This window comes from Zalophus californianus, chromosome 11, assembly GCF_009762305.2.
Source record: "Zalophus californianus isolate mZalCal1 chromosome 11, mZalCal1.pri.v2, whole genome shotgun sequence".
In the NCBI taxonomy this organism is placed as follows: Eukaryota; Metazoa; Chordata; class Mammalia; order Carnivora; family Otariidae; genus Zalophus; species Zalophus californianus.
In genome coordinates, this window is record NC_045605.1 from 107,070,132 (window position 1) to 107,095,550 (window position 25,419).

The window sequence follows — 25,419 nt, forward strand, 5'->3', positions numbered from 1 at the left end:
TCCTGCTCCAGTTCCAATGTCTCCCCATGCTCCCGACGAGCCCCATGAGCCTTATCTGCCTTGCTCACCTATGTCCCCAAGTTAGAGATGATGCTAAGTGGGGCTGAACTGAATAAAAAGGCATGATTTAGATTTTCTCAAAGGACAATAGTGGAGCTGAGGTGGCCAGTCTGCGTCGGTGAGCCCAGTCAGTCAAGAGGGTGTTGGTGACGGTTGCAAGCCTCTGGGAAGGGTGGTGGAGGAGCTTGATCGAGCCTGGGCCCTCTTCCTCACGGTGCCAGTCACAGCTGCTATTCTTGGGCGTCCGCCTCATCCTCAAACATGGGAAATCTGGCTTTCAATGACTGAACATACAACCTGTGCCTTTTAAAGATATTTTATTAAAAAAAAAAAAAAGAAAGAAAGAAAGAAAAACCAAACAAACAAAAAGCCCAACCCAAGAACTCTCGGTTCTGGGAGTCTGGGAGCAGCTTAGGTCTGTGGGGAGGGTGGAACCTGGAAGACAGACAGTGTGGGGGTCTCTGACCCCTGGGAGGAAGAGCAAGAGCCCCGGGGAAGCTGACAGGCAAAGCAGCCTTTCCCAGGGCTCACCCCCGCTTCTGCGTGAGGCCTGGGCTCACCCACTTGGAAAAGACAGGTGAGTGGCTCAACCCACAGAAAAAGGCAGGGTGGGCAGTTCCGGACAGGCCTCAGACCTCTTGTTAAGGTCACCAACCAGTCAGGAAGGGGAAAAGGGTGGCCCAGGGCTTGATCGGGCCTACCAGCACCCTCCACGAAGGCGGGGTTCAACTCACCCTAGGGAAGCAGGCTCAGACTGGGAGATGCGGTCCCAAGTAGTGAGTAGAAGGGGCCCTGACGAGGTGGGAGCTGGGGGCAGTTCCCAGGCAGGACTCCCGGTGGGCAGGGTAGGACCCGGACACTTCAGAGCTCAGTGGCCCTGGAGTCCGCGGGGCAGCGCCCGGATGGGCCGGGGCGGAGGATTGTCCAGGACCGGTTCAGGCCGGGCCCGCACGCCGCCCCGGCGCTTTTGCTTGCGCAGCAGGTAGCTCGAGTACTGCACCTCGGGCATGGCCAGCTTGAGGCAGGCCTCGGTGGCTGGCCCGGCGCCGCCGCTGGGCAGGTCGTAGCCCATGATGTCCACCTTGCGGCTGGGCTGCCACGGCTGCAGCTGCTTGGTGCGGATCTGCGCGGCGGGCCGCAGCACGGGCTCCTCGCCGAAGCAGCGCCGCAGCAAGCGCTCCCGGGCCTCGCGCAGCTCGCGCGCCTCGCGCTCCACGCAGGCACGGCCGGCGCTCGCCACGCGGCGCCAGAACGTGGCGTTGAAGTGGTCGTAGAGGCCGGCGTCGAGCGCGTTCCAGGCGCGCGCGGCCCGCGCCAGCGCCGCGGGGATGGCGGCGAGGCGCGAGCTGGCGGCGCGCGCGTTGAGCTTGGCGTAGAGCACGTCGTCCAGGTCCCAGGCCAGCAGGCGCCGCAGCAGCACCAGCGACTCGTCGAAGTATTCGGCGATCATGACGAGCGAGAAGACCTCCTCCACCTGGCGGATGAGGCCCGCCAGGTAGGCGGCGTCGTCGCGCGGGCTGCGCTCGTTGTCGCCGCCCAGGTCGTAGGCCAGCGTGTTGTGAGCGAACATGGCGAAGTGCTCCCCAGCGCGGTAGTAGGCCTCGGGCGCGCGCAGGAAGGCCTCGAGCGACGCGTTGGGCACGCGCCGAAAGGCCGGGCAGTACTGGTTGTAGTAGCTGAAGAGCGACTCGAACATGGCGGCCGGCTCGCGCAGGATGGTGACATAGACGGTGCCGGGCGGCATGAGGCGCTCGAGCTCCGCGCGGTCGAAGCGCAGGTGGCTGGCTAGCATGTGTGGTGGCCGCGTGGCTGGGTGCACGAAGTGTGCCGAGAAGTTGCGTGGGTAGCAGAACTGGTGCTCGCAGCTCGGGTGCGGCAGGGCCACCGTCAGGTTGTGGCGCTCGGCGAAGCGGAACAGGATGTTCTGGACGGTGGTGCCTGCGGTCTTGTGCGTCTTCAGGAAGGCCACAGTCATGTGCTTGGGGCGGGGCGGTGAGTCCCGCAGAGGCGGGCAGCTCAGAGGAAACAGCTTGGGGTACCTGCCAAGTCCGGGGTGGGGGGAGTTTGCAGGGGGGAGGAAGTGTGAGAGGGGTGCGTCTCGACCCCTACCCCTCCCCAAGGACGGTGAGACGGGCACAGAACGGCCCATCCTGGGCTATATACGCATGGACCCCTAGAGGGGTATGGCAGGCAGCCTCTAAGATGACCCCCAGTGAGCCCTGCTGGCCTCTGGGGATTCACTCTCTTGTGTATTTCCCTCCCCATGAATATCAGCAGGACTTATTGATGCCGTTAGGGAATAGAATAGGGAGAAACGGGGGGATGTCACTCTTGAGATTACATTATTAAAAGACTATGGCTTCTATCTTGGTGTCTCTCTCTCTCTCTAGGATAACTCAGGCAGGGAGAAGCAAGCTGCCATACTGTGAGCAGCCCTTATGGGGAAGCACCAGGTGGCAATAGTCCACGAGGTACTGGGCCCTCAGTCTGTCAGCCCGCTTGAAGAACTGAATGCGGCCAGCAACCACATGAGAGAGCTTGGAAGGCGAGCACTTCCAGTCAGACCTTCAGATGAGACTGCATCTTCAGCAGCCAGCTTGATTGCAACTCCATGTGACCTTGAGCCAGAGGTACCCAGCTAAGCCACACATGGATGCCTGACCCACAGAAGCAAGATAATAAATGTTTGATGTGTTCAGGTGCTAAGTTTTGAGGTAATTTGGCCACACAGAAATAGATAACTATTATAAGGACAGAGGCCCTTGGAGATCCTTGAGAAAGTCTACTCTACACCTATAGAAACTGAGGACCAGAAAAAGAATCATTTACGTTTTCTGGCAACTCAGATAAAGTCACCATATTCTCTTGTTCTCTGTCTTCTTTCTCATTTTTCTCTTTCTCTGGCTCCTCATCTTGTTGATGAGTGGCATGGGCTTTGAGGCAATCTATTTGTTAACACGATTCTGTTTAGTTCCCTGGAGCTTCGTTCATTCAGTCAACAAATTTTTTTTGAGCATCTATTATGTGCCAGGCACTGTTCTAGGCTCAAGACTTTTGCTAGTATAAAAAGCAGAGAATACTCTCCTAGCTTTCATGAAGCTTTCATTTCTGTTTCCGTGTTCCTGAAACAAAGGTGCTCGCATCATTACAGATGACCTGTAAATTCCCTTCAGACTTTGAGTTACTCTCATTTCTTTTCTATCCTAAGCATCATGTAATGAGGACTATTCTAAGCACCTTTGAGAACACCACTGAGATTTCCTGCCTGTGGCTGGTTTGGGCTCAGGGTTATATCTACCCAGATGCCCCTCCTAAAGACCAGCAAATCCTCCGACAAGGAGAACTGAGCCCATTCACACCATTCTCATGGGCAGATAATGTAGGAAATGGGAAGCTGAGGTCCTGAAGGGTGCAGGGATTTGTTGGGTTCACATAGCCAGGAGTAGGGCAAGGGCTCCTATTAGTTGTCACATGGTATCCTGTATCAGGATGGCTGACTGGGTCACACATACCATCATTCCCATTCTATAGATGAGGAAACAGGCTCAGAGAAGTGAGGGCATTTGCCCAGCACAGCAGAAGCAATGAGAAGTTGTTTGCAGTCCTTTGGGGAAGGCACTCAGAATGCCGTGAGAAGGACTTGGACTGGATTAGAATCCCAGTTTAGCCACTGACTAACTCTGTGCCTTCAAGCAACCTTTCAATGAAGACCAGTCCCTGCCCAGGGAGGTTGTGTGGATCTAAAGAGAATGTATAAAAAGCACTTTTAAGAATAGGGGGAAGGAGCAAAACCCAGCAGAAGACAGACTCTCCTGGCAGATAGAAGGAATGGGAAGGAGAGCTCCCAGTTCTGTTGCCAACCCGGCAAGAATGCAACTGGCCTGGGTCCCACCCCCACACCAAGGCCCTGCCCCCTTACCAGCTGAGCTGTGCCCCCTGGTGGATGAGGAGGCTTACGGTGCTGCACCCGAGCACCAGCAGCAGGATTTTCCTTCGGCTCATCATCTTGGTGGCCTGCTGCACGTGCTGGAGGATGGGTGGCATGATGGGGTACCCACCCCTGGACCAGCTGGGGCCTCGCTATCCAGGACTCCCTTCACCGGCACTCATGGGGGCTCCTGGGGCTCTGGTAGCAGGGCCAGTATTCCTGAGAGGCCTGGCAGAAGAAGGAGGCAAACAGGTTTGCAGCAGGCAGAGGAGATGGGCTGTGGGCCCCAGCAGGACTGCTGCAAAGGAGAGCTCCAAAGGGTGGGGTGAGCAGAGAAGCCAGAGAAGATCGGATTCCTACCTCCCATTACCAAGACCCTATCTCCACACTGCTCCAGATAACTTAGTCTTGGGTGGAATTACAGGCTCTGGGGTGTGGCCAGCCCTTCAAGCTGTAGCCACTCCTCCCTTGAGCCCTGTCTTGCCTTCTCTGCCTGGCCCTAATTCGTCTTTGTGTTGTGGTCATTTGTATCTGTCTCCCCAGTAGACTTAGCTTAGCACCAGGGCTTGGCTTAAAGCACAGAAGTCTCAATTCAAGGTTTCCCTCCTCCAGGACTCCTTGCCTGACTGCTTCAGCCAAGAGTTGGTCTTGACTCCCCAGAGACTGAGCTCCTCAGAAACCACTAACCAGACCTATGGCTTTCTCGAGTCTCTTGACTTGGACAAGGGATCAGTACTGTAGGCTTACAACATGTACTATACTGTTACATACTTAATTTCATTTAATGCCCACCACACCCTAACATAGGTATTATTCCCCATTTTGCAGACAAGGAAACTGAGTAAGTGATGGTGCTACTTGTCCTGCGGTCACACGGCTGTTGGCAGAATCAGGATTCAGACCTGCTCTTTCTGGTTTCAAAGCCCATCCCCCTAAATGTTATGTGTGCTGCTTCCACAGAGAACTGATTTCCCCATCCCTGCTCTAGACTCTGGCAGTTCTGCATGCTTCTGAGCCCTGAGTCTTCCTAGCTGGGGTCCTGCCCTGAGGCCCAAGACCAATAAATCCATGAGGGAAAGAAAGGAAGGACTTGAAATCCCAGAACCCTATCTGGATTTCATCCCCAGACACCTGAAACCCTGGCCGCCCCATCAGCTGACTGTGCAGTGAGAGGTGCCTCGCCAAGGCCGTGACATGGCAGCCTGGGAGAGGGGGTGTGTGTGTGGTGAATACAGAGGTGCTTCTGCTTGTTGTCCTGCGGAGATTCTCCAGGAGAAGACCCAGGATGACCCCCACGTCATCCCTGTCTCTGAATTGCCTTCATCCTCCTCTCTCCATCACTACCGCCTCCATCCCAGGTGAGTGGCAGGAGTGAGAGGCGGAAGGGCCTGCTTTCCGGCCAGTCACCTGTCCCCATGTGAATGCCTTGGCTCAAGGGCAGCCTGGCCTTTGGCAGTGCTAGTGGAAAGTCAGTTACAGCAGCAATGCCTGTCTCCCCACTGTTGTAGGGTCTCTGTCTCAGGGGCCTCGGTCTCCAGGTCTGGGTTCAGCTTCAGCCTCACATACACATGTCTGGAAAGGGGAGAGGGAGCCTGGAACCCTGTGGGCATCTGCACATATATGTATGGAACTAGGACACCTGGGTCCCAGGAGGGATGAGGTAATGTAAAAACCTTTGACCATCATGTTCTCCTGGGGCTTGGAGCTTGGTTTCCAGTCCCTCTTCTTTACCATTACCTCCCCCGGCCCCTCATTAATCCTGGATTACATTTAAACCTGTTTGGGTAGAAAGATGTCCTGGTTATGCCTTGCCTTTCTCTCCAGGCCCCATCACCTGGTTTCCTCCACCAGCCTACAGACAGACTTAATCTGCCTGGAGCCGAGGGAGGTGAAGGGTACAGCCACAGAGGGTCAACCAAGGGCATAGCGGAGAAAGCCTAAGGCCCTGCTGTGTTTTCAAGAATTGATAGGGGCAGAGAAGGGCTGGCTTTGTCTGAGCAAGGAAGCCTACAAGAGGAAGTCAGAGCCTGTGGCCTCTGCCACTCATCCTGCCCTGAGGATTTGGTGACAAGATGGGAGTTTTCAAGGGGGCAGAGTGGAGGGGGGCAACCTATTCTCATCTGTGCTAAACTCACTAAAACTACCCTATTTTCAGTGGACTCTGGGTCACCCAAGGAGGTCAAGCCTGGAGGGAGCTACATTGGGACTTTGCTTGGGGAATGCTTCAACCAGGCCACACAGAGAAGGACGACAGAGTGCTTGGTGGTCCTTTCCATCCCACTCCCCTCCATGTCTTAGCCCTGGGGACCCAGCCAGCCAGATTCCAGTCTGAGGCCCCCCTTGGAATAGGGAATCATCAGCACAAGAACTCCCTGGACACCAGCCCTCCAAGGTGGCACCAGTTTCTGCTTGGCCACCATCAGTGATGGGATGCTCACCACCTTCAGATACAGCCTGGTCCATTTTTCTGAGCAGCATCAAGCTGTTCAAAAGTTGTGTCTGGCACAGCTGGGATCAGCCTGCCACCATTAGTGCCCTCCTCAGCTTGTCCCCTTGCACCTTCCACTCCACATGATTCCTAGTGCTGCACTCCTAGACCACACGGGTCATTTTTCTCCATGACAGACCTTCAGGTATTTGAAAACAGTAACCTTGTCTCCTCTTGGTGGGCATTCAGCCAGGCTAAACATTCCAGGTCTTGAGAGAGGGTGCTGCTTGGACACTGGAGGAGGCCTCCCTTCCCTTGGCAAGTTCTCTCCATGATGGCTCCTCTGGAGCTGGAGTCTGAGCACTGGCATCTGGGGAAAGGGGCTGGCTGGGGCTGGATTTAATCTCTGTCATCTCCAGGATGCCGTGGGGTGGGTGGTGGTCTCCTGGCCCCCCCCCCCCCCGGCTCCGGCCGATCACATGCTTCAAACTACTCCCCTGCTTCCCATGTCTCTTCTCCATGGAGAGAGTTTTCCTCAGCTGTCCCAGACAGGTCAGGATGCCCAGCCTCATCAGAATATCAGTGCTAATTTTAGTCAGAACAATTTACCTCAGGCTGCTGCCTGGTTTTGCAAATTGCTTTCCTTTCTCCAGGGAACCAAAGGAAAAAAATGGTCTAGCTAGCCAGAGCTTTGAAAACTGGCCTGGACACCCACCCACTCCCAAATGAGCCCTTTTCTCTCTCCATCACAGCCCTAGGGCCAATATAGGTGCTTTTAGAGGAGGAGAGTGTCCTGGCCTGGACCACCGGACCTGACCGTTGGATGACCTGGAGACTCCATCCTTACTTGAGGATGGCACAGCCCAATGAGTAGGGAGGGAAACTGCCCAGGGCACTAGAAAGGAAGGGGCCAAGGGCTCAGGGGTTTGCAAGTAAGTGGCCCAGGAGATCATGTATCTTTCCACCTCTCTCTTTTTCTTCCTTTTTCCTCCCAGCCTGCTGCCAGGTCCCCCCAGCCCCCTCTCCCTGCCATCCACCCCCACGTCATCCCTGTCTCTGAATTGCCTTCATCCTCCTCTCTCCATCACTACCGCCCCTCCAGCCCCCATTCTTTCAATTTCATCCCCACCTACCCTAGAGATCCCGTCACCAAGATCTGCTCACCATAGGGGATAAGCCAGATTCCCCCTCTCACCCCGGGCCTCCCTCGCTCTCCAGGGGGTAGAACGCCCCCCCCCCCCCCCCCCCCGCCCCATGCTCTTCGGGCACTAGGCCCCCACGACACTCTCTCGCCCACCCTCGATCTCCGATCTCCGATCTCAGTCCCGGTCCGGTCCACCTCCGTCCCCCAGCCCCAGGCCGGCCACTGCAGTCAGTACTCACGCCGCGGGCTCTGCCTCCGACCCGGGTGGGGGGTGGTCGCCGCTATCTCCCAACCCTTGTCCCGAAATCCAGTGCGGATCGGAGGGCGCCGGGGGCCCTGAGCGCCGAGTGCCGGTTCGCTCGCCTCTCCGCGCCTGGATGGGATCAGGTGGCGGCTCTGATCCTCTCGGCTCTGCCGGCCGCCCGCCCCCCATCGCACACCGGAGGCGGGGCGGGGGCGGGGGCCCGGCAGCCGTGCCGGGGAGGGGGAGGGGAAGGGGAGGGGGCAGCTCTGACTCTCGTGCTGCCCAGGAACAATCTCCGGGTGGCGTCTTCGGATGCGGGCATCGTCTGGCAACCTTGCAGAGACTGGACACCAATGTGGTCAGCTCCTTGCTCTCCACAGAAGGGGAAACTGAGGCCCAGAAGGTATCTGGATACTCTGGCGTTGCTGGGCATTCCGGGTTCCACAGGCCAACCTTGGGCTGGTGGGTCCTGGGGGAGTTAGAGACACAAGTACCTCTACAAGCACCCACATGCTTCCTCCCTCCTCTCCTTCTCCTCTGTCCACCTCCAGTAGAGAAGCTCCAGCCTGAAGTCTGGTCCCATCTGCCCTTGCACTCCTGGGGACCCTTTCCTTCCAGCCCTTGCTGCTGACCCACTCCTACTCTCCAGCTGGACTCCAGACCCACTCACTCCTGACCAGAGCTAAATTTAGCACTTTGTATTGGGAATCAGAGAACCCAAGTTCAACCCTTGTTGAACTTAAGACCCAGCGTCAAGAACCAAGTCCCTGGGCCTGGATACTTTCAGCTCTCCAATAGAGAGCTGTTCTTGGAGCTGCCCGAGACTGCAGAGATGATACATGTGAAGGCTCTGTGTAAACTCCCATGGAGTTGTGTGTGTGTGTGTGTGGGGGGGGGGGTGGTCCTGAATTTTCTGCCTTCTTAGGCCTTAGCTCCTACCCCCTGGGAGCTGGGTAGCAGTACCTCCCAAAATAATGCCAGACACCAACAGCCCCACATGTAGTTCATTGGTTCTCACGGACCCCTGCTTTCTCCTCCCCTTTTGGCCTAGTATGGCAAGGATCCTGGAGCTGGGACAGCTGCCCAAACCAGGACTGGAAGGGATTGGATTCCATTCTAGCCCCACACAGGTAGCTATTGTGTGAGGATCCTTGTTAAGAGGTAGAGTGGAATGGGGACTTGGAGTCAGGAGAACTGCTTGTGGTCCCAGTTTGGCCTCTTGGGAATGTCAACTTCTCTCTGCCCCTGGTTCCCCTCTGCACAATGGGAGGTCCTGCCCTGCCTGGGTCCCAGGGCTCTTATGATGAGGCCGCACTTGTCCCTTTCTGGCCCTAGCTACATTACCTCCTCACCCATCAGACTTTAGTTTATCTTGCCTCAGCGACCCCTATCACCTTCCCCAGCACATACACATGTCTAGGGCCCTGCAGCCTCAGATGCCCTGCCAGCAACTCTCCAGTTACAGGGAGCAGAAAGGTGCTTCCTTTGGGTCAGGAGTGGTTCTTCCTGTGTGTGCTGACAAGCTGGAGGGGAGAGCACCACTGTTTTTTCTTCTGTCCCTTCTGGGTTTGGCTTCTCCTTTGGGAGTATCTGGAGCCTGGGATGGTGGTGGTGATGGAAGGAGGCAGGATCCAGTCTTGGGCAGGAGGAAAGAGAATTTCCTAGCTAGGGCTACAATGTGAGCAACCTTCCTGGCGCAGTCCTTTTCTGGTTCTCCTAAACCTGGCACCCCATTGTTTTTCCCCCTGCTCTCACCTACTTCTCTTTGGGAGGCAGTCAGTGAAATGGAGCATGCTGGAAAGAAGATAGGAAGGGTGTGGGTGTGTGGGGAAAATGAGACTTTACCAGCTCTCTCACCACACACACACACACACACACACAGACACACACACACAGACACACCCGCAGTGAACCTTTCGGTGAGAGGGCAGGGCTGGAATGGGAAGGGGATCTCAGAGCTAGTGGCGGAGGTGGGGAGAGACACGGAATTGACGGGTCAGGCTAGGGAGAGGTGGAAGCTGGACAGGCAGGGGGCATCTGCTCATCCCTCCCTCAGGCGCACAGGCGGCTGCTGCTGGTGGTGGTGGGGCAAGGGAGGCAGCGTCGACTCCGCCAGTGGGCTGGTGGGAACGAGGGGAGAAAAAGCCCTGAGCTCATTTTCGGGACTAAAAAATTTGCAAATCCTGTCGCCCGCAAGACCGTTTCGTTTGTTTGTGTGTTTTTTCCCCATTAATCATTACTGAGCGCCACTTGAACACCAGGTGCTGCCAGACAAGTAAAAAGGCTCACGTTCTTGGGGAGGAGGTGAGGCAAAGGAGCAAGAAAGACTTTAAACAAATGGTAGATGTTTGTACGTGTTATGGGAGCTCCACGGAAGGAAAGGAAAGCGGGAGAAAGCCTAGTGGAGACATTTTAGCCGGCCTGATAGGTGGAAAAGGGAGCTTAAGTGTGGCCCTTCCCCCAGGTCGGCAGCTGGAGCTCAGCCCGCTCCTCTCCGGCTCCGATCCTCTTTCAGCCCATTCATCCATTCGTGGGCCGGGGGTGGGCGGGCAGACAATCAGATACTGTTTTATCACAGGCATCGGCTGCAACCTCCCGCTTGGCGCCCGCAATGCGCGGCCGCCGGCGGAATCAGTCCTTCAGGACTCCCTGAGGAACGTAAGCGCTCCGGCCTCTAAACGCCTGAGCTGGAAGTCGGGTCGGAAGGCTGGAGATCCGCGCTCCGGCAGGTCAGACGCGGAAAGCACGCCTTTCGGGCGGGACCATCTGTCCCCGCAGCCCCGCCCCCGCCTCGGCTCCCAGCGTTCCCGGTGCTTCAGCCTGGCACAGTTCTCACGGAGTCGAACCCGCTGAGAACGGGACCTGCGTACTACAACTCCCAGAAGGCCTCGCGGCCAGGCCGCTGGGGAACCCTTGGAGATCCGCAGGGGCTGGGCCTCAACGCGAACGGCCTGTCAATCGTCCCGCGGACGTGGCGTACGGCGCTGCCGGAAGTTCCGGGAAGCGGGCCCCAGATCTGGCTCGAACTTCCGGGTTGGTCGCGCGCCTTCTTGCGGCTAAAATGGCGGCCGAGCATCCCGAGCCTCCCAAAGGAGAGTTACAGCTGCCGCCGCCGCCACCTCCTGGGCACTATGGCGCTTGGGCTGCCCAGGAGCTTCAGGCCAAATTGGCAGAGATCGGAGCTCCGATCCAGGGTGAGGAACTCGGGAGGTCAAGAGATGGGGCAGCGTAGGCCTAAGGGAGAAGCGGAGCCTGGTTACCCCGGAGACCCGGGGGCGGGGGGAGGGGCGGAGGCGGACCGCTGGGGCCTGACTTGGTCCCTCTGGCCTGCTCGCCCTGACCTACCCCATTGATCCTGTGCTTTGCCCAGCAGGGAGTCGCGAGGAGCTAGTGGAGCGGCTGCAGACCTACACCCGCCAGGTGAGTGTTGGCGGGACATCAGGGGAGGCCGAGTGTCTGGAGAAGGCCTTCGTGACCCCTCACCACTCGGTCTTAGTTCTACACAGCAAGCAGGGGTTTGCTGTTTCTGCTGGTTTTTGCCATTACCTGACCAGTGGTAATCGTTTCTAAATATGTTGGTTCTCTCCAGTGCCTAGCTCAAGCTCCGGCAGACAGGCACTGGGTACATTTTGTTGAATGAATGGGAGTGAATGTCGTTTTGTGGAACAGCTCTTCTTGGACTGACCTGGAGTCCTTTCTGTTTTCCAGACGGGCATCGTGCTGAATCGGCCAGTTCTGAGAGGTGAAGATGGGGACAAAGCTGCTCCCCCTCCCATGTCGGCACAGGTAAGGGGGTTGTTCCACTTTATAAGATGACTTCTGTTCAGGGTAGCCTCTCTCAGTGTATTGGGGATGCAACTAACAGGTTGGACAGGGAGTAATGGCAGCTGTTCAGATCTCCCTTGGTCCTGATCCTTATCACCTTACCCAATGTCTGCTTCTCCAAATTCTACCTGTTGTTCAAGGTTCGGCTTAAGTGAGCTGGAAGCCTGACTTGATTCTCTTTCAGCTGGAAAGAACTCTTTTTGCCTTCCCAGGGCACAGTTTCCATTTTGTTCAGTAAGACATAAAGGCTCATTCTTTGACTTGATTTCGTAGCCTTTACATTTAGTGAGTCATTGGGACACACTAGCTCCAGTTTATTTAAGCCTTCTCAACTTTCATGTCCTTTCTGAGCCAGGATTTGAATTTTTCTCTAGAACAGTGGCTCTGACCTGGGAACTGTTGGCTTCTGTGTGTGGGATGAGGAGTTCCCAGGCGGCCTTTAGAGGTGTCCTCGAATTTCCTGAAATTGTATGCAAAACCTGCGTTCATGGTTTTCCGGGGAGAGAGTCAATAGCTTTCCTTGGTTGGTGCCCCAAAGTTAGCATCTTCTGTCAGTATTGCTACAGAGTATTCTTTTCTTGCATTCGGGAATTATTTGTCATTTGACTTTTAATTCTAGCACCTGGCTCATAGTAGATCCCCAGCAAATGTCTGCAGGAGGTAAACGTTTCCTAGTTTATGTTCACATTTTTTTCCACAGCTTTCTGGGATTCCCATGCCACCACCACCCATGGGACTCCCCCCTCTGCAGCCTCCTCCACCACCCCCACCACCTCCACCAGGCCTTGGCCTTGGCTTTCCTATGGCAGTTGGGCCCCGCCCACCAAACTTGGGGCCGCCACCTCCCCTCCGGGTGGGTGAACCTGTGGCTCTGTCAGAGGAGGAGCGGCTGAAGCTGGCGCAGCAACAGGCAGCATTGCTGATGCAGCAAGAGGAGCGTGCCAAGCAGGTAGGGCAGATGGCAGCTTCGGTGTGGGTCTCATCAGGGTCCTAAAGGGGAAGTGGAGCCTCAGAGAGAGCTAGATCCTGGGGCTGAGCCTTCTGGGAGGGTCTGAACCAAAGACTAGAACATAGGCCCTCAGCTGGAAGAGGACCCCAGGAAGCAGAGTTGTGACAGCCTGGCCGGGGGCTGGTGGTGCTGATGTGAGCTTGTTTTCTTTTTTAAGCAGGGAGATCATTCACTGAAGGAACATGAGCTCTTGGAGCAGCAGAAGCGGGTAATGTCCCCCAACCTTTGGCCTGATGGTCCAGTCCCTTGGCTGTCACGTCTAGTGCTTAGTGTCCAAAACAAGATGCACCATGCAAATTTTCTGTGGAGGTCACCTCATCCTTAAGTTCCAGTATCTTCCAAATAATCCCATCTTTTCTGGAGCCCAGGGATTGGTAAACTGCAGACTGTGACCTGATTTTGTATGGCCTGCGAGTTAAGAATGGTTTTTCTATCTTTAGAGGATTGTTAAGAAAATTAGCAAACCAAGAACATATTACAGTCCTTGCAACGGCCCATAAAGTTTAAGATACTTATTGTTTAGCCTATTACAGAAGAAGTTTGGTGATTCCTGTTAATCTCTTGTGACGTTGTTTTAGGTACCTACAAGAGTAGGTACTGGATTCATTTAGTCAATTGTGTTATATTTAGACTGAACATGGTAGATGTAGTTAGAGAATGATACAGAAGACATTCAGTCCCAGAGGGGTGTTCTATCAGTTGTTCCCTAGTGCATTACCGGGAGTATTAGAAAGTAGGCATTAACAGGAATAGATACGAAGTTATTTATGAAGTGCTATTTTTGCTTAAATTGTGCTAGATCTTTTTTTTTTTTAAAGGTTTTATTTATTTATTTGATAGAGACATAGCGAGAGAAGGAACACAAGCAGGGGGAGTGGGGGAGGGAGAAGCAGGCTTCCTGCTAAGCAGGGAGCCCAATGCAGGGCTCCATCCCAGGACGCTGGGATCATGACCTGAGCCGAAGGCAGACGCTTAACGACTGAGCCACCCAGGCGTCCCTAGATTGTGCTAGATCTTGAGGAGCAGGTGTAAGAAAAGAATTCATTGTTCCTTAGAAATAACTTAATCTCTTGGGGAAGAGAACTCTTGTTAAAAAATAGAAGGCTGTGTGTAGCTAAATGTTAAATTCTCTGGTAGAAACCAGGAGTTTCCCGGGGTTTTTTTGGTGTTATTTCCAGGGATTTTCTTTTGTGATGAGAGGCTTCCTCCATTTGGATCAGTAGCCTGGAAGGGTGGGGGTGGTGAGGATGTGTGAACTCGAGTGATACCTGATTGTTCTCTTTGGGCCTGTTGGCTAAAAGCCTGCATTTGCTAGAGGCTGCCTGCCCAATGGATTTCCAAGCTGTGTCTTCACTCTCACATCTCTCTTGTAGGCAGCTGTGCTTCTGGAGCAGGAACGGCAGCAGGAGATTGCCAAGATGGGCACCCCAGTGCCTCGGCCCCCACAAGACATGGGCCAGATTGGTGTTCGTACTCCTCTGGGTCCTCGAGGTAAGACCCTGGAAATGGAAGGGAAGGGAAGGGAAAAGAATGTGTTTGAAAAATCCTAAACGTCAGTACGTATTCTATGAAGGGCCTATAGTTCAATGAATTGTCGTAACCTGAACAACTCATAAAACCAGCACCAGGACCAAAAACCAAAATGATACTAATACCTCAAAAGCTCTCTCAGACTTCCTTCTAGCCACCCTCCTCTCCCTAAGGCCATCACACTGACCTTTAGCAAGGAAGGTAATTTTTAAAATGCCTGTTTTGTGTCTTCTGACATTGGAGTTCTTTCTTCTCACAGTTGCTGCTCCAGTGGGCCCCACTCCCACTGTTTTGCCCATGGGAGCCCCAGTTCCCCGGCCTCGTGGTCCCCCACCACCCCCTGGAGATGAGAATAGAGAGGTGAGATCGGTGATTTCTTTCTAGGCACAGGAGAATGTGGTTTAGGAGGGGACTGTTTCTGGATTTTTAGGGAAGGATTCTGAGAGGAGATAAGAGGACTTCCAGAGGTGGGGGGTGGGGGAGAGCCATATTTAGTTAAGCATATTTGGGTAGGGCAGGAAGTAGGGTTTGGGAGACATTTCTGGGGCAGTGTTCTGAGGTTTACTCTGAGGGGTACTGAGGGATGATTGGGTCCAGTTAGTACTGTTGTTAGCTGCTATTTACATCACCTGGCTGGCAGTCTTTTTAGTTTAAGAGGTAGAAACCCTGAGATCATTTCCTGTGTCTGGGTTGTTTCTGGCAGATGGATGATCCCTCTGTGGGACCCAAGATCCCCCAGGCTTTGGAAAAGATCCTGCAGCTGAAGGAGAGCCGCCAGGAAGAGATGAACTCTCAACAGGGTGAGTGTGTTGTGTCCCGAGGGCTGCAGGGCAGAATCTGGAGAGGCCAAGGCTGAGTCTGCATTCCTCCATCCTTTCCCCCTGAGGAGGCTTTGAGAGAGAAACTGGCCCTTGGTAAAGAGGAGTTACTGTGGGCGAGTGTCAGGGTACTAGGGTGAGGGGACTCATGGCCGCCTTTCTTCTTTGCAGAGGAAGAGGAAATGGAAACAGACACTCGCTCGTCCCTGGGCCAGTCAGCTTCAGAGACTGAGGAGGACACCGTGTCTGTATCCAAGAAAGAGGTATGGGATGGAGCCGAATCTGGAAGGAATGTTTGGAGATGGTATTTGGGCACTAAAGTGACACCATTTCAGGGTGTTCAATAAATAATAGCTGCTATTTCATGTCAGTTCCCGTCCTAAGCATCTTGCAAATATCTTGTGTTTAATACTCATAAATTCTTGGAGTTCAGAGTACTGTGTGTGCCTACGTTTTATAGCTGCAAACAGGTTCTAAGAGGTGCAGGAATTTACCGAGAGGCATACAGCTTGAGAGGAGCAGAACGTTAGAGTCTGACTTCAAGGTCTCTTTCCTCCGTCACTTGGGGAAATTGGATGAGGAGATTGGGGGGGGCAGGCTTGGTGCTTGGGTTCTCTGACCCGGTTGGTTTTCCTTCTTTTGCAAGAAAAACCGGAAGCGTCGGAACCGAAAGAAGAAGAAAAAGCCCCAGCGGGTTCGGGGGGCGTCATCTGAGAGTTCTGGGGACCGAGAGAAAGAGTCAACCCGGTCCCGTGGCTCTGACTCCCCAGCAGCTGACGTTGAAATTGAGTATGTGACTGAAGAACCTGAAATTTATGAACCCAACTTCATCTTCTTCAAGAGGATTTTTGAGGCTTTCAAGGTACAAGGAGCCCCGCATTGGGAAGGGGCAGGGATGAGGAAAGACAGGGTAAGGAGGGCATCTTTTCAGGGCTGGGTTCAGGAACTAAGGAGGGACACAGGGCTTGGGTTTCCACATTGTCTGCCTCCTCAGCTCACTGATGATGTGAAGAAGGAGAAGGAGAAGGAGCCAGAGAAACTTGACAAACTGGAGAACTCTGCGGCCCCCAAGAAGAAGGGCTTTGAGGAGGAGCACAAGGACAGTGATGACGATAGCAGTGATGACGAACAGGTGGGGCCCCCGTGCTGCTGGTGGGGAGGTAGGGCCTCGGGACAGATGGCTGAGATGCATCCAGTGAGGGACCATGGTGAACTCCTGCAAAGGAGAATCCCTTTGAGGTGAGCCGGGCAGTAGGATTCACACCTGATAGTCCTGCTCAAAAGAAATGATGGTTTTGCTGTAGGAAAAGAAGCCAGAAGCCCCCAAGTTGTCCAAGAAAAAGTTGCGCCGAATGAATCGCTTCACCGTGGCTGAGCTCAAGCAGGTGAGACTCCAGCTGATCTAGCAGATCTAGAGCGTGGCTGGGAGACCGCATGAGGAGCTCATAAAAATGCATAGGGGTTTTGTTTTGGGGTGGGGAGGAGGGCTTTGAAGGAGGCCTGGGTGACTTAGGCATGTGTCCTGAGGAAGAGAAAGAGAGGGTCTTAGAGCTGAGAGGTTAGGGCTTTCTAGTGGCACGTTGCTGTGTTTTCCAGCTTGTGGCTCGGCCTGACGTTGTGGAGATGCATGATGTCACCGCACAGGACCCCAAGCTCTTGGTTCACCTCAAGGCCACGCGGAATTCTGTGCCTGTACCACGCCACTGGTGTTTTAAGCGCAAGTACCTCCAGGGCAAACGAGGCATTGAGAAGCCCCCCTTTGAGCTGCCAGACTTCATCAAACGCACAGGCATCCAGGAGATGCGGGAGGCCCTGCAGGAGAAGGTAAGGGACTGGCCAGGGCTCAGATCTGCCCCGCACATCCACATCTTTAATAGCAGCCTATTTCAAAATCGTGAATGTGGTTCCCAAAGCCTACGTACTTGTTAACTGTCTAATTATCCGTTCTCCAGAAATCAGCACTGCATATGACAGAGGGCGGGAAGGGTGGGAGGAGAAGACATCAGCTTGTGAAAGGCAGACCTGGCCTCGATGTTCAGAGCTAGCTCTCCTGCCCCATGCTGAGACTTCTGATTCCACGTGGCTCCGTTTCCCCCCTTGTCTCCTCATTCCTCCTCTGCCTGCACTTAGCCAGCTCTTGGATCTGCGCATGGTGACTCCTTTTCCTGCAGGTGGCTTTTGGCTGTGTCTGCAGTTCCCTGTTCCCAATGTGAGCCTGATGCACTTTGTGGCTAGAGGTTCATGGTGGTTGTGTAACTTCTTAGATTTAAATTTTTGAGTTAAATACTTTGAATAGATAATATTTGTGTGTACTGCAAAAAATTTGGGAGGTCCAAAAGTACATGATGAAAACTGTCTTCCAGTTAGACTCCAGTCACCTAGTTCTGTCCAGAGGCAGCTAATGAGGTCAGTCTGTTGATCAGATGGCTTGAAAAAATATTTATCAATGTATATAGCTGAAGATGATTTTACATGACACATCTATTTTGTTCAACATGGATTGTGTAATTTTGAGGGGTTTGAGCAGGAATGATTTGGGTAGCTTCTGGAATGAGATACATGAGGTTTTCCTCCCCTTCCTTCCTTCCTTCCTTCCTTCTTCCTTCCGAGAAAGCAAGACACAGAGCACGGGTGGAGGGGGACGGGCAGAGGGAGAGGGAGAAGCAGACTCCCTGCTGAGCAGGGAGCCCGATGCGGGCCTCCATCCCAGGACCCGGGGATCATGACCTGAGCCGAAGGCAGGTGCTTAACTGAGTCACCTAGGCGCCTAGGCGCCTTTCCCTTTATTTCGTTTGGGAGCGGGGAGCCAGATCTATGAAGGGTCAAACTTGGTGAATACCTTTTATGACCTGTCTTCTGGAATTCCCCACAGGAAGAACAGAAGACCATGAAGTCCAAAATGCGAGAGAAGGTTCGGCCCAAGATGGGGAAGATTGACATTGACTACCAGAAACTGCACGATGCTTTCTTCAAGTGGCAGACCAAGCCAAAGCTGACCATCCACGGGGACCTGTACTATGAGGTTCGGGTGTGGGGGCTTGGGAGAGAAGACTGGGCCTTTGGTCATGGCTGTGTAACTCTTGGTTGGAAAGGCTTTCCCAGCTGGTACAGTGGCTCCTTTCCTCAGCCTTAGGATTGTTCCTTAACTCCCCTGGATGGAGTGGAATTTGAAATCTTAAAATGAGGTAGTTTTTTCTGGAGGAGAGGTTTAGTCCATGTTTTTAAAGTGACGACTGGGTAAGGGGCAGAGTCACCAAGTGGTAGATGCTTTTAGGAAAATAGTATTGTTTTTTTTTTCCTGATCCTTGAAATAGCAGTCACCACGATATTAGGGAATTTTTGAGATGGAAGGATCTTGGCGATCATCCTGTCAAGTGCCCTCATTTTACAGATGAGAAGGCACGTCCTAAATCAGGCCGTGTTCTTCTAGTGGGTTAATGTTAGCACTGTGAGTCTTGCTTTTCCCCTCCTTCCTGGCCTTTATTCCTTTTCCTACTCTAGCCAGGGAAAGGAGTGATGAGAATCAACAGGCACTAGGGCAGCTCTCAGTGGGATTTTGTATGGGGTGTGGATTGGGACTTCTCATCTTTGCTCCCCTAGTCTCTTGCCATTGAATTCCCAGTGTGTGTCTGGCATTCATAAGGCGGTGTGCTCTGCTTTTTTCTCAGGGGAAAGAGTTTGAGACACGACTGAAGGAGAAGAAGCCAGGAGATCTGTCTGATGAGCTAAGGATTTCCCTTGGGATGCCAGTAGGACCAGTGAGTGCCAGTTACCTGACTGGGGAAGCCAAGAAGAGAGTGGGAATTGGGGCAGAAGGAGACAAGGACAGGGTTGGGCAGATGGTATCTTGTTCTCTTTTTCCTGCAGAATGCTCACAAGGTCCCTCCCCCGTGGCTGATTGCCATGCAGCGATATGGACCACCCCCGTCGTACCCCAACCTGAAAATTCCGGGGCTGAACTCGCCCATCCCCGAGGTGAGCACTGGCCTTTCATTCTTAGCTGCCTCTGCTTTTTTAACTAGAGGATGGGTTTTTTTTTTTGGTTTTGTATTTTTGTTGTTGTTCTTCTCTCATCCCACCCCATGTCTTTTTTTTTTTTTAATAGTAGTATTTGTTTGCTAAAAAACCTGACATGCTCACCATAAAACAGTCAGTGAGAATTGACAGTTTCCAAAGGTGAAAAAAATCACCTATAATTTCACCACTCAGAAATAAGCAGATTTAAATTTGGTGAATGTGTTTCCAGATATCTCTCTGATACATACATGGCTGGACAGATAGAAATAATTTTATCTCAAGAATGGCCTTATGCTTTTATTTTTAAATATGGAGCATTGATTTAAAAAATTTTTAATAGCAAAGTCATTAAAGTGAAAAAGAAGTAATTGTTAAACTTCAGGTAAAAATTTTTGGCCCTTTAAAGAAATAGATCTTAAAAGCTTCCCAAAGTTAGGAAAAATCAGTAAGAAGTTAAGCATCCTGTTTTTAAAAGTGCCTGATTTATTTTCAGACATAACGGACCCTACCAAGAAGCCTGAGGTTTATTAGTCGACTCTGTGCCTCCCATCTCCCCATCCTATTGTCTCTGGATTTCTGTTGCTACCACTTTTGCCTTGTAATACATTTAATTCTTCTCTGAAATCATAATTTCCAGAGTTACCAAGCATTAATTCTGTACTTTGTAGTGTGTCTGGACCAAAAAGCTGACTTGCATTTGGTCTCTTGCAGAGCTGTTCCTTCGGGTACCATGCTGGTGGCTGGGGCAAACCCCCAGTAGATGAGACTGGGAAACCACTCTATGGGGACGTGTTTGGAACCAATGCTGCTGAATTTCAGGTATAGGGCATGGCTGTCTTACTTCAGGTCATGAAGTGTAGAGGTTGGTTTGTAGATTCATTATCAGGGAGCTGGGTGTTCGGAAGTTTCAAAGTCTGAAAAAGGGCATGCGTTTTCCTGAGATGTGACTGACGCAAGTTCCCCCCTAGAATATGAGCTCTCTGTAGGCAGAGATTATTGTCTGTTTACTTTTATATCTCTTCAGTTTGCAACAACGTGACGCGTTATAGGTATATAGTAAATGTTTGCCGAATGAATGAATGATCTCTTTCAGACCAAGACTGAGGAAGAAGAGATTGATAGGACCCCTTGGGGGGAGCTGGAGCCATCTGATGAAGAGTCTTCAGAAGAAGAGGAAGAGGAGGAAAGTGATGAGGACAAACCGGATGAGACAGGCTTTATTACCCCTGCAGACAGGTGGGGAGAGCGGAGTCTGCCTCTGAAGTGGTCTGTCACTGGGGGCCTTCTCTTTACTCCAGAGGTTGTTTCTCTCTTTGAAGTGGCCTCATCACTCCTGGAGGGTTCTCGTCAGTGCCGGCTGGAATGGAGACCCCTGAACTCATTGAGCTGAGGAAGAAGAAGATTGAGGAAGCAATGGACGGGTGAGAGAACGAGGCAGGGCTGAGAGAGAAGGTCTTGCTCTTCCCTTTGGCCTCTGGGTTGGCCAACTGACTCATTACCCCCTTCCCCCACCTTGTGAACCAGTTATGGAACACCAGCTCTGTGCCAGGCACTGCTCTAGGCAGTGAAAAACACAAGGTAAGCAGTTCATCAGAGAACAAGCTGATTTCGGATGGGGGTAGGATGGTGAAGCAGAGTCAACTAGGTAATGGGATGTGGAGGGATTTGAGTGGTGGGGAGGTCTTTGGGAAGGTCTCACTGAGGTATCTGAGCCGAGAGCTGAATGTTAGGAAAGATCTAACCATGGGGTGATCCGGGGCAGAAGGAGCTGTAAGTGCCTAAGACAGGCAGGGGTTTCTCATAGTCTTGCAATGGAAACTGTCTTATTAGGTATATAAATGTATAGTATCATTAAGTCTTCTTGATGAATTGACCCCTTTTTCCTGAGATGATCTTCTCTTTGCCCATTCTGTTCTTTGTTCCATTTTGCCATTTGCCCTCATTTTAGATTAATTGAGCATTTTTTTTATGACTCCATTTTATCTCCTTTGTTGACTTATTAACTGTAAAGCTCTGTTTTGTTATTTTTAGTGGTTGCTGTAGGGTTTATAGTATCCATCTTTATCACAATGTACCTTCAAGTGATAATGCCACTTCTGGGGAGTAGTGAGCACCTAACAGCAGTATACTTCCATTTCTCTCTTCCCAATCTTTGTACTGTTGTCATGCTTTTTACTTTGACATGTTGTAAATCCTACACTATGTGGTTATTTTTGTTTAAATGGTCAGTTGTCCTTTTTTTTTTTATCTTTTAGAGAGATTTGAATAATTAGTCCTATTTTAACTCATCTAATTACCATTCTCAGTGTTCTTTCATTTCTTTGTGTACATCCAGGTTTCCATCTGGTAGCATTTTCCTTCCACCGGAAAGACATCCTTCAGCATTTCTTGTTGTGGGTCTGGTGGTCATGAATTCTTTCAGTGTTGGCAGTCTAAAAACTACTTCATTTGTCCTTTTGAAAGATTTATTTTATTTTAATTTTTTTTGTTTTATTTAAATGTCCTTTTGAAAGATTTTTGATTTTGGTCAGGAACAGGATCCTAGGTTGACAGTAGTTTTTTACTTTTAGTACTTTATTTTGGGGTGGGGGGGTGCAGAGGAAGAGGGAGAGAGAGAGAATCCCAAGCAGGCTCCATGCCCAGCATGGAGCCCAACATGAGGCTTGATCTCACAACCCTGAGATCATGATCTGAGCCGAAATCAAGAGACAGACACTTAACCGACTGAGCCACCCAGGTGCCCCTCTCCAAATACATTTCTGTTCCCTTTGCTTTCTCTTCTCCTTTGGCAACTCCAATTATATATGTATTAGATCTCTTGAAGCTGCCCTCCTGCTCACTGATGCTCTGTTCATTTTGAAAATATCTTTTTTCTTTGTATTTCCTTTTTTTTTTTTTCCCTTTAAAGATTCATTTATTTGAGAGAGAGAGCATGAGTGGGAGGGGCAGAGGGACAGAGAGAGAGAATCCCAAGCAGACTCCATGCTGAGCACAGATCTTAATTCGGGGCTTGATCTTATAACCCTGAGGTCACGACCTGAGCCAAAACCAAGAGTTGGACACTTAACCGATGGTGCCACCCAAGCACCCCACATGCTTGTTAATTTTTGATTGAAAGCCAGACTTTGTAAAATTCACCTTGTTGGGTGCAGGGTTCTTTTGTACTTCTATAAATCTTATTCGGGTTTGTTTAGGCACACAGTGAAGGTACTTGGAAACAGTTTGATTCAGGTCTTGCTTTTCAGGTTCCTGAGGCAGGACTGAAGCGGTGTGCAGTCCTCTCTACTACTAGGCCCAGGACGTTCTGTATACTCTACCCAGTGCCCTGTTAATCAGGAGGATTTTTTTTTTTTTAAAGATTTATTTATTTTTTTGAGAGAGCGAGAAAGAGAGAGAGTACATGAGAGGGGGGCAGGTTCAGAGGGAGAAGCAGGCTCCTCGCTGAGCAGGGAGCCTGATGCGGGACTTGATCCCGGGACTCCGGGATCATGACCTGAGCCGAAGGCAGTCGCCCAACCAACTGAGCCACCCAGGTGCCCAGGAGGATTTTTTAATAAGGCTAGTGAGTTAGGCACTATTCCCAGGCCCATGTGGGCAGCAGGCATTGTTACCACTAGTCCTTTTGGGTGCTTCTTTCCCCGGCTCTGGTACTTTACTCACCTAAGTCCTGAGGAGGACCCTCTGTAGGTCTCCTGAGTTCTCAAGTCTCTGTGCTGCTGTCTCTTCTCTAGGACTCTGCCCTGTGATCTCTAGCTGCCTTGGTCTCTCTGGTCTCTCGTCTTCATCCCTTCAGCTCCGTCGACTAGAGTCCTCTGGGCTCTACGTGGGTTCCCTCTCCTTGTTCTGTGGCCTGCAGACTCTCTCAATGCAGGAGGCAGGGTAACTGAAGGACACGCCTCGTTTCCTGTCTCATGAGTTACTCTCCTTTGTTACCCCCTGTCCAGTGACTGGAAGCTCTTTGTTTCATGTGTTTTGCCCATTTTATTTTTTGGTTGTTTCAGGTAGGAGGGTAATTCTGGTCCCCGTTACTCCTTCTGCAGAAGTCTCAAGCTTTGCACGTTCAAGGAAGAAAAGGAGGAAGGGTCATATGGTTGGAGTATAGTGAACAGGGATTAAGTAAGGGACCAGATTATGAACCCTTTAGATCACGTAGGGAGGTTGGGTTTATTCAGATAATCAGAAGCCTCAGAGGATTTTGAGCAAAGGAATGACAGGATCTCAACTGTTTTAAGGTATTAACTCTGGCTGCTGTGTGAGAATAGATTGTTAACCTCTTCCAGCGGGAGAGGTGGGGAGAGGTCTGGATTGATATTGGTAGATTTGCTCTTGTGTTTTGAGTGGAATCATTGAAATTCATGGCGAGACTGGCTCAGATGGTTCTTGCACCATAGGAGGTACTGGAAGTTTGAGTTCTCTATGTTAGGACTCCAGGTACAACTTTGGGCAGGAGCTGTTGTCATCTCTTTTCTCCTGCCATCTTCTTTGTACCAGAGTTGTTTTGGAAACTTTCAGCCTGACCCTTAGACCCTCTTCACACGTGGGAATCTTAGTTTCTGATCTCCTAAACTTGGTTCAGGGGATCCTTTAACTCAGTCCCTGTATTCCTTCCAGGCTGTATTTCCTGGAGTCAGCACAGCCCCATCCCCCTCCCCAGCGACCCAGTCCTTTCCTCTCATGGGTCTCTATGACCTGCAGAGGCAGCCTAGGCATCATTTTTCCTTTGGGTGTCTTGGAATTCCTCTGGGAGCTGGGCGGAGGTGCTGCTTGTGTTCTCTTTGCTTCCCGTTCCGGAGACCCTTATGTCCCTCCCTTTTTGGGCCTGACCGCATTGTCCTTTGCAGAAGTGAGACACCTCAGCTGTTCACTGTGTTACCAGAGAAGAGAACGGCCACTGTTGGGGGAGCCATGATGGGATCAACCCACATCTATGACATGTCCACAGTGAGCACTCTTTTGGGGGCTGGGAAAGGGGGCAGAAACGAAGTCTTCTAAGCCTCTCTGTAGATGACAAGACTCTGATCCCTTTTCCAGGTGATGAGCCGGAAGGGCCCGGCTCCCGAGCTACAAGGTGTGGAAGTGGCCCTGGCACCTGAAGAGTTGGAGCTGGATCCCATGGCCATGACCCAAAAGTATGAGGAGCATGTGCGGGAGCAGCAGGCACAGGTGGAGAAGGAAGACTTTAGTGACATGGTGGCCGAGCATGCTGCCAAACAAAAGGTAGGAGGTCACAGGGGAACCCAGCTGGGTGTGAGCCAGGGACTAGGTACCAGGGACTCTGTTTTCAGTGGCGTGGTGTCCTCTGATACGAGAATGAGGGTGTACTCAGTGTCTGCTGCCCTGAGTTTCCCCGGTGCTGGAAACCTTAGAAATCCTCTGGTGGGCTGCCCTCTTTAAGGATGATGAAAACTAAGGCACAGGGAGGGGAACTGATCCAAGTCTGAGAATCCAGTTTTAGCGCTTTTTCCACAGACCCACATGGCTGAGTCGGGCTGCCCACCCTTGTCTTGGGGATCAGTGGGTTGTTTCACCTGTTGTAACCTGTTTCTCTTTCTCTCCTCTAGCAAAAGAAACGGAAAGCTCAGCCCCAGGACAGCCGTGGGGGCAGCAAGAAATACAAGGAGTTCAAATTTTAGGTCCCCCTCACACATCTGGCCCTCCTTTAGGCCCTTTGTCTGGATGCTTGGGCTTCACACATGGCCCCAAGAGCCAGCTCTCCCACAATTCCCAAGGGCTTGTCATTTCATGTTCTTATTTTAGACCTGTTTTGTAAATAAAGCTGTTTCCCAGGGAAAGAGATGCATATGTAACACTTCTGATCTTCCTTCATCTTTTAATCCCCTCGTGCAAAAAGACTAAAACAGGCTTTTTCTGCAACTTCAGGGCTCCCTCAGTGACCAGGGGCATGCGCCTGGATCAGATGTTGCAGTTGAGACTCACCAGTCCTCAAAGCCAGGCTGAAATTGTGTCTTACTACTGCCTGCTTTTGTAAGAGGGCTCTCCGGGAAGTACCTCTAGGTCTGGTTTGACCTTACTACTTTGTCCTTGGGGACTAAAAATAGCCAGCTTAGCACCCTGGCTGGGCTGAGGAAGTGCAGTGGGCTTGGGAAGTAGGCCAGGTGAGGCCTTCCTAATAGACCTGTGGCCAAAAGAGTCCCAAGTCCATACCTGGGAGAGAACACAACTCAAAATCTTGATTGTCCTGAGTCCATGTGAACTCCTGAGGGGTTTCAGTCACCCAGTCTCTAGGTGTGGGTGGGGGGCTTGCTTTCTCCAGGTTCTAGTCCTCTGGTCCCAAGAAGTCTTCCCAACAGGCTAGACAAGGTTGGACTTCAGGGGCCCAACAGGCATTTGCTGGGTGCTAAGAAATTCTGCTCTTGTACTAGTGGTATTGCTCTGCCCAAAGTGCACCAACCAAG

At 51.9% G+C, this 25,419-nt stretch overlaps 2 protein-coding genes across 5 annotated transcripts; one reads left to right on the forward strand and one right to left on the reverse strand.

Moving 5' to 3' along the window:
• Window positions 1-367: 367 nt before the first annotated feature.
• GAL3ST3 (galactose-3-O-sulfotransferase 3) lies at window positions 368-7,952 on the reverse strand. Its single transcript, XM_027580166.2, has 3 exons — window positions 7,800-7,952; window positions 3,980-4,216; window positions 368-2,099 (listed from the first exon to the last, which is right to left on the reverse strand). Exons 2-3 carry the CDS (start codon window positions 4,102-4,104, stop codon window positions 929-931), a joined length of 1,296 nt encoding a protein of 431 aa, XP_027435967.1. The 5' UTR covers window positions 4,105-4,216; window positions 7,800-7,952; the 3' UTR covers window positions 368-928.
• Window positions 7,953-10,836: 2,884 nt separating this feature from the next.
• Window positions 10,837-24,803, forward strand: SF3B2 (splicing factor 3b subunit 2). Of its 4 annotated transcripts, none has more exons than XM_027580273.2 (22): window positions 10,837-10,998; window positions 11,175-11,224; window positions 11,513-11,590; window positions 12,330-12,578; window positions 12,796-12,846; window positions 14,012-14,129; window positions 14,428-14,528; window positions 14,872-14,968; window positions 15,158-15,249; window positions 15,633-15,848; window positions 15,981-16,118; window positions 16,291-16,371; window positions 16,583-16,810; window positions 17,859-18,008; window positions 18,655-18,744; window positions 18,854-18,961; window positions 19,715-19,822; window positions 20,097-20,239; window positions 20,323-20,424; window positions 23,845-23,944; window positions 24,035-24,220; window positions 24,565-24,803. In XM_027580273.2, the coding sequence occupies exons 1-22, from the start codon at window positions 10,866-10,868 to the stop codon at window positions 24,634-24,636; spliced, it is 2,691 nt and encodes an 896-aa protein (XP_027436074.1). In that variant the 5' UTR covers window positions 10,837-10,865; the 3' UTR covers window positions 24,637-24,803. The 4 variants fall into 4 exon arrangements, with proteins under 4 accessions (XP_027436074.1, XP_027436076.1, XP_027436075.1 ...); XM_027580275.2 differs by having other exon boundaries at window positions 12,799-12,846; XM_027580274.2 differs by having other exon boundaries at window positions 11,178-11,224.
• Window positions 24,804-25,419: the final 616 nt, after the last annotated feature.

Coding starts and splice junctions, on each gene's coding strand:
- SF3B2 (XM_027580273.2), top strand. CDS start 10,866: ATGGCGGCCGAGCATCCCGAGCCTCCCAAAGGAGAGTTACAGCTGCCG. Junction 11,225..11,512: donor TGCAGACCTACACCCGCCAG/GTGAGTGTTGGC, acceptor TCTGTTTTCCAG/ACGGGCATCGTGCTGAATCG. Junction 15,849..15,980: donor GGATTTTTGAGGCTTTCAAG/GTACAAGGAGCC, acceptor CTGCCTCCTCAG/CTCACTGATGATGTGAAGAA.
- GAL3ST3 (XM_027580166.2), bottom strand. CDS start 4,104: ATGCCACCCATCCTCCAGCACGTGCAGCAGGCCACCAAGATGATGAGC. Junction 2,100..3,979: donor CAGGGGGCACAGCTCAGCTG/GTAAGGGGGCAG, acceptor CGGACTTGGCAG/GTACCCCAAGCTGTTTCCTC.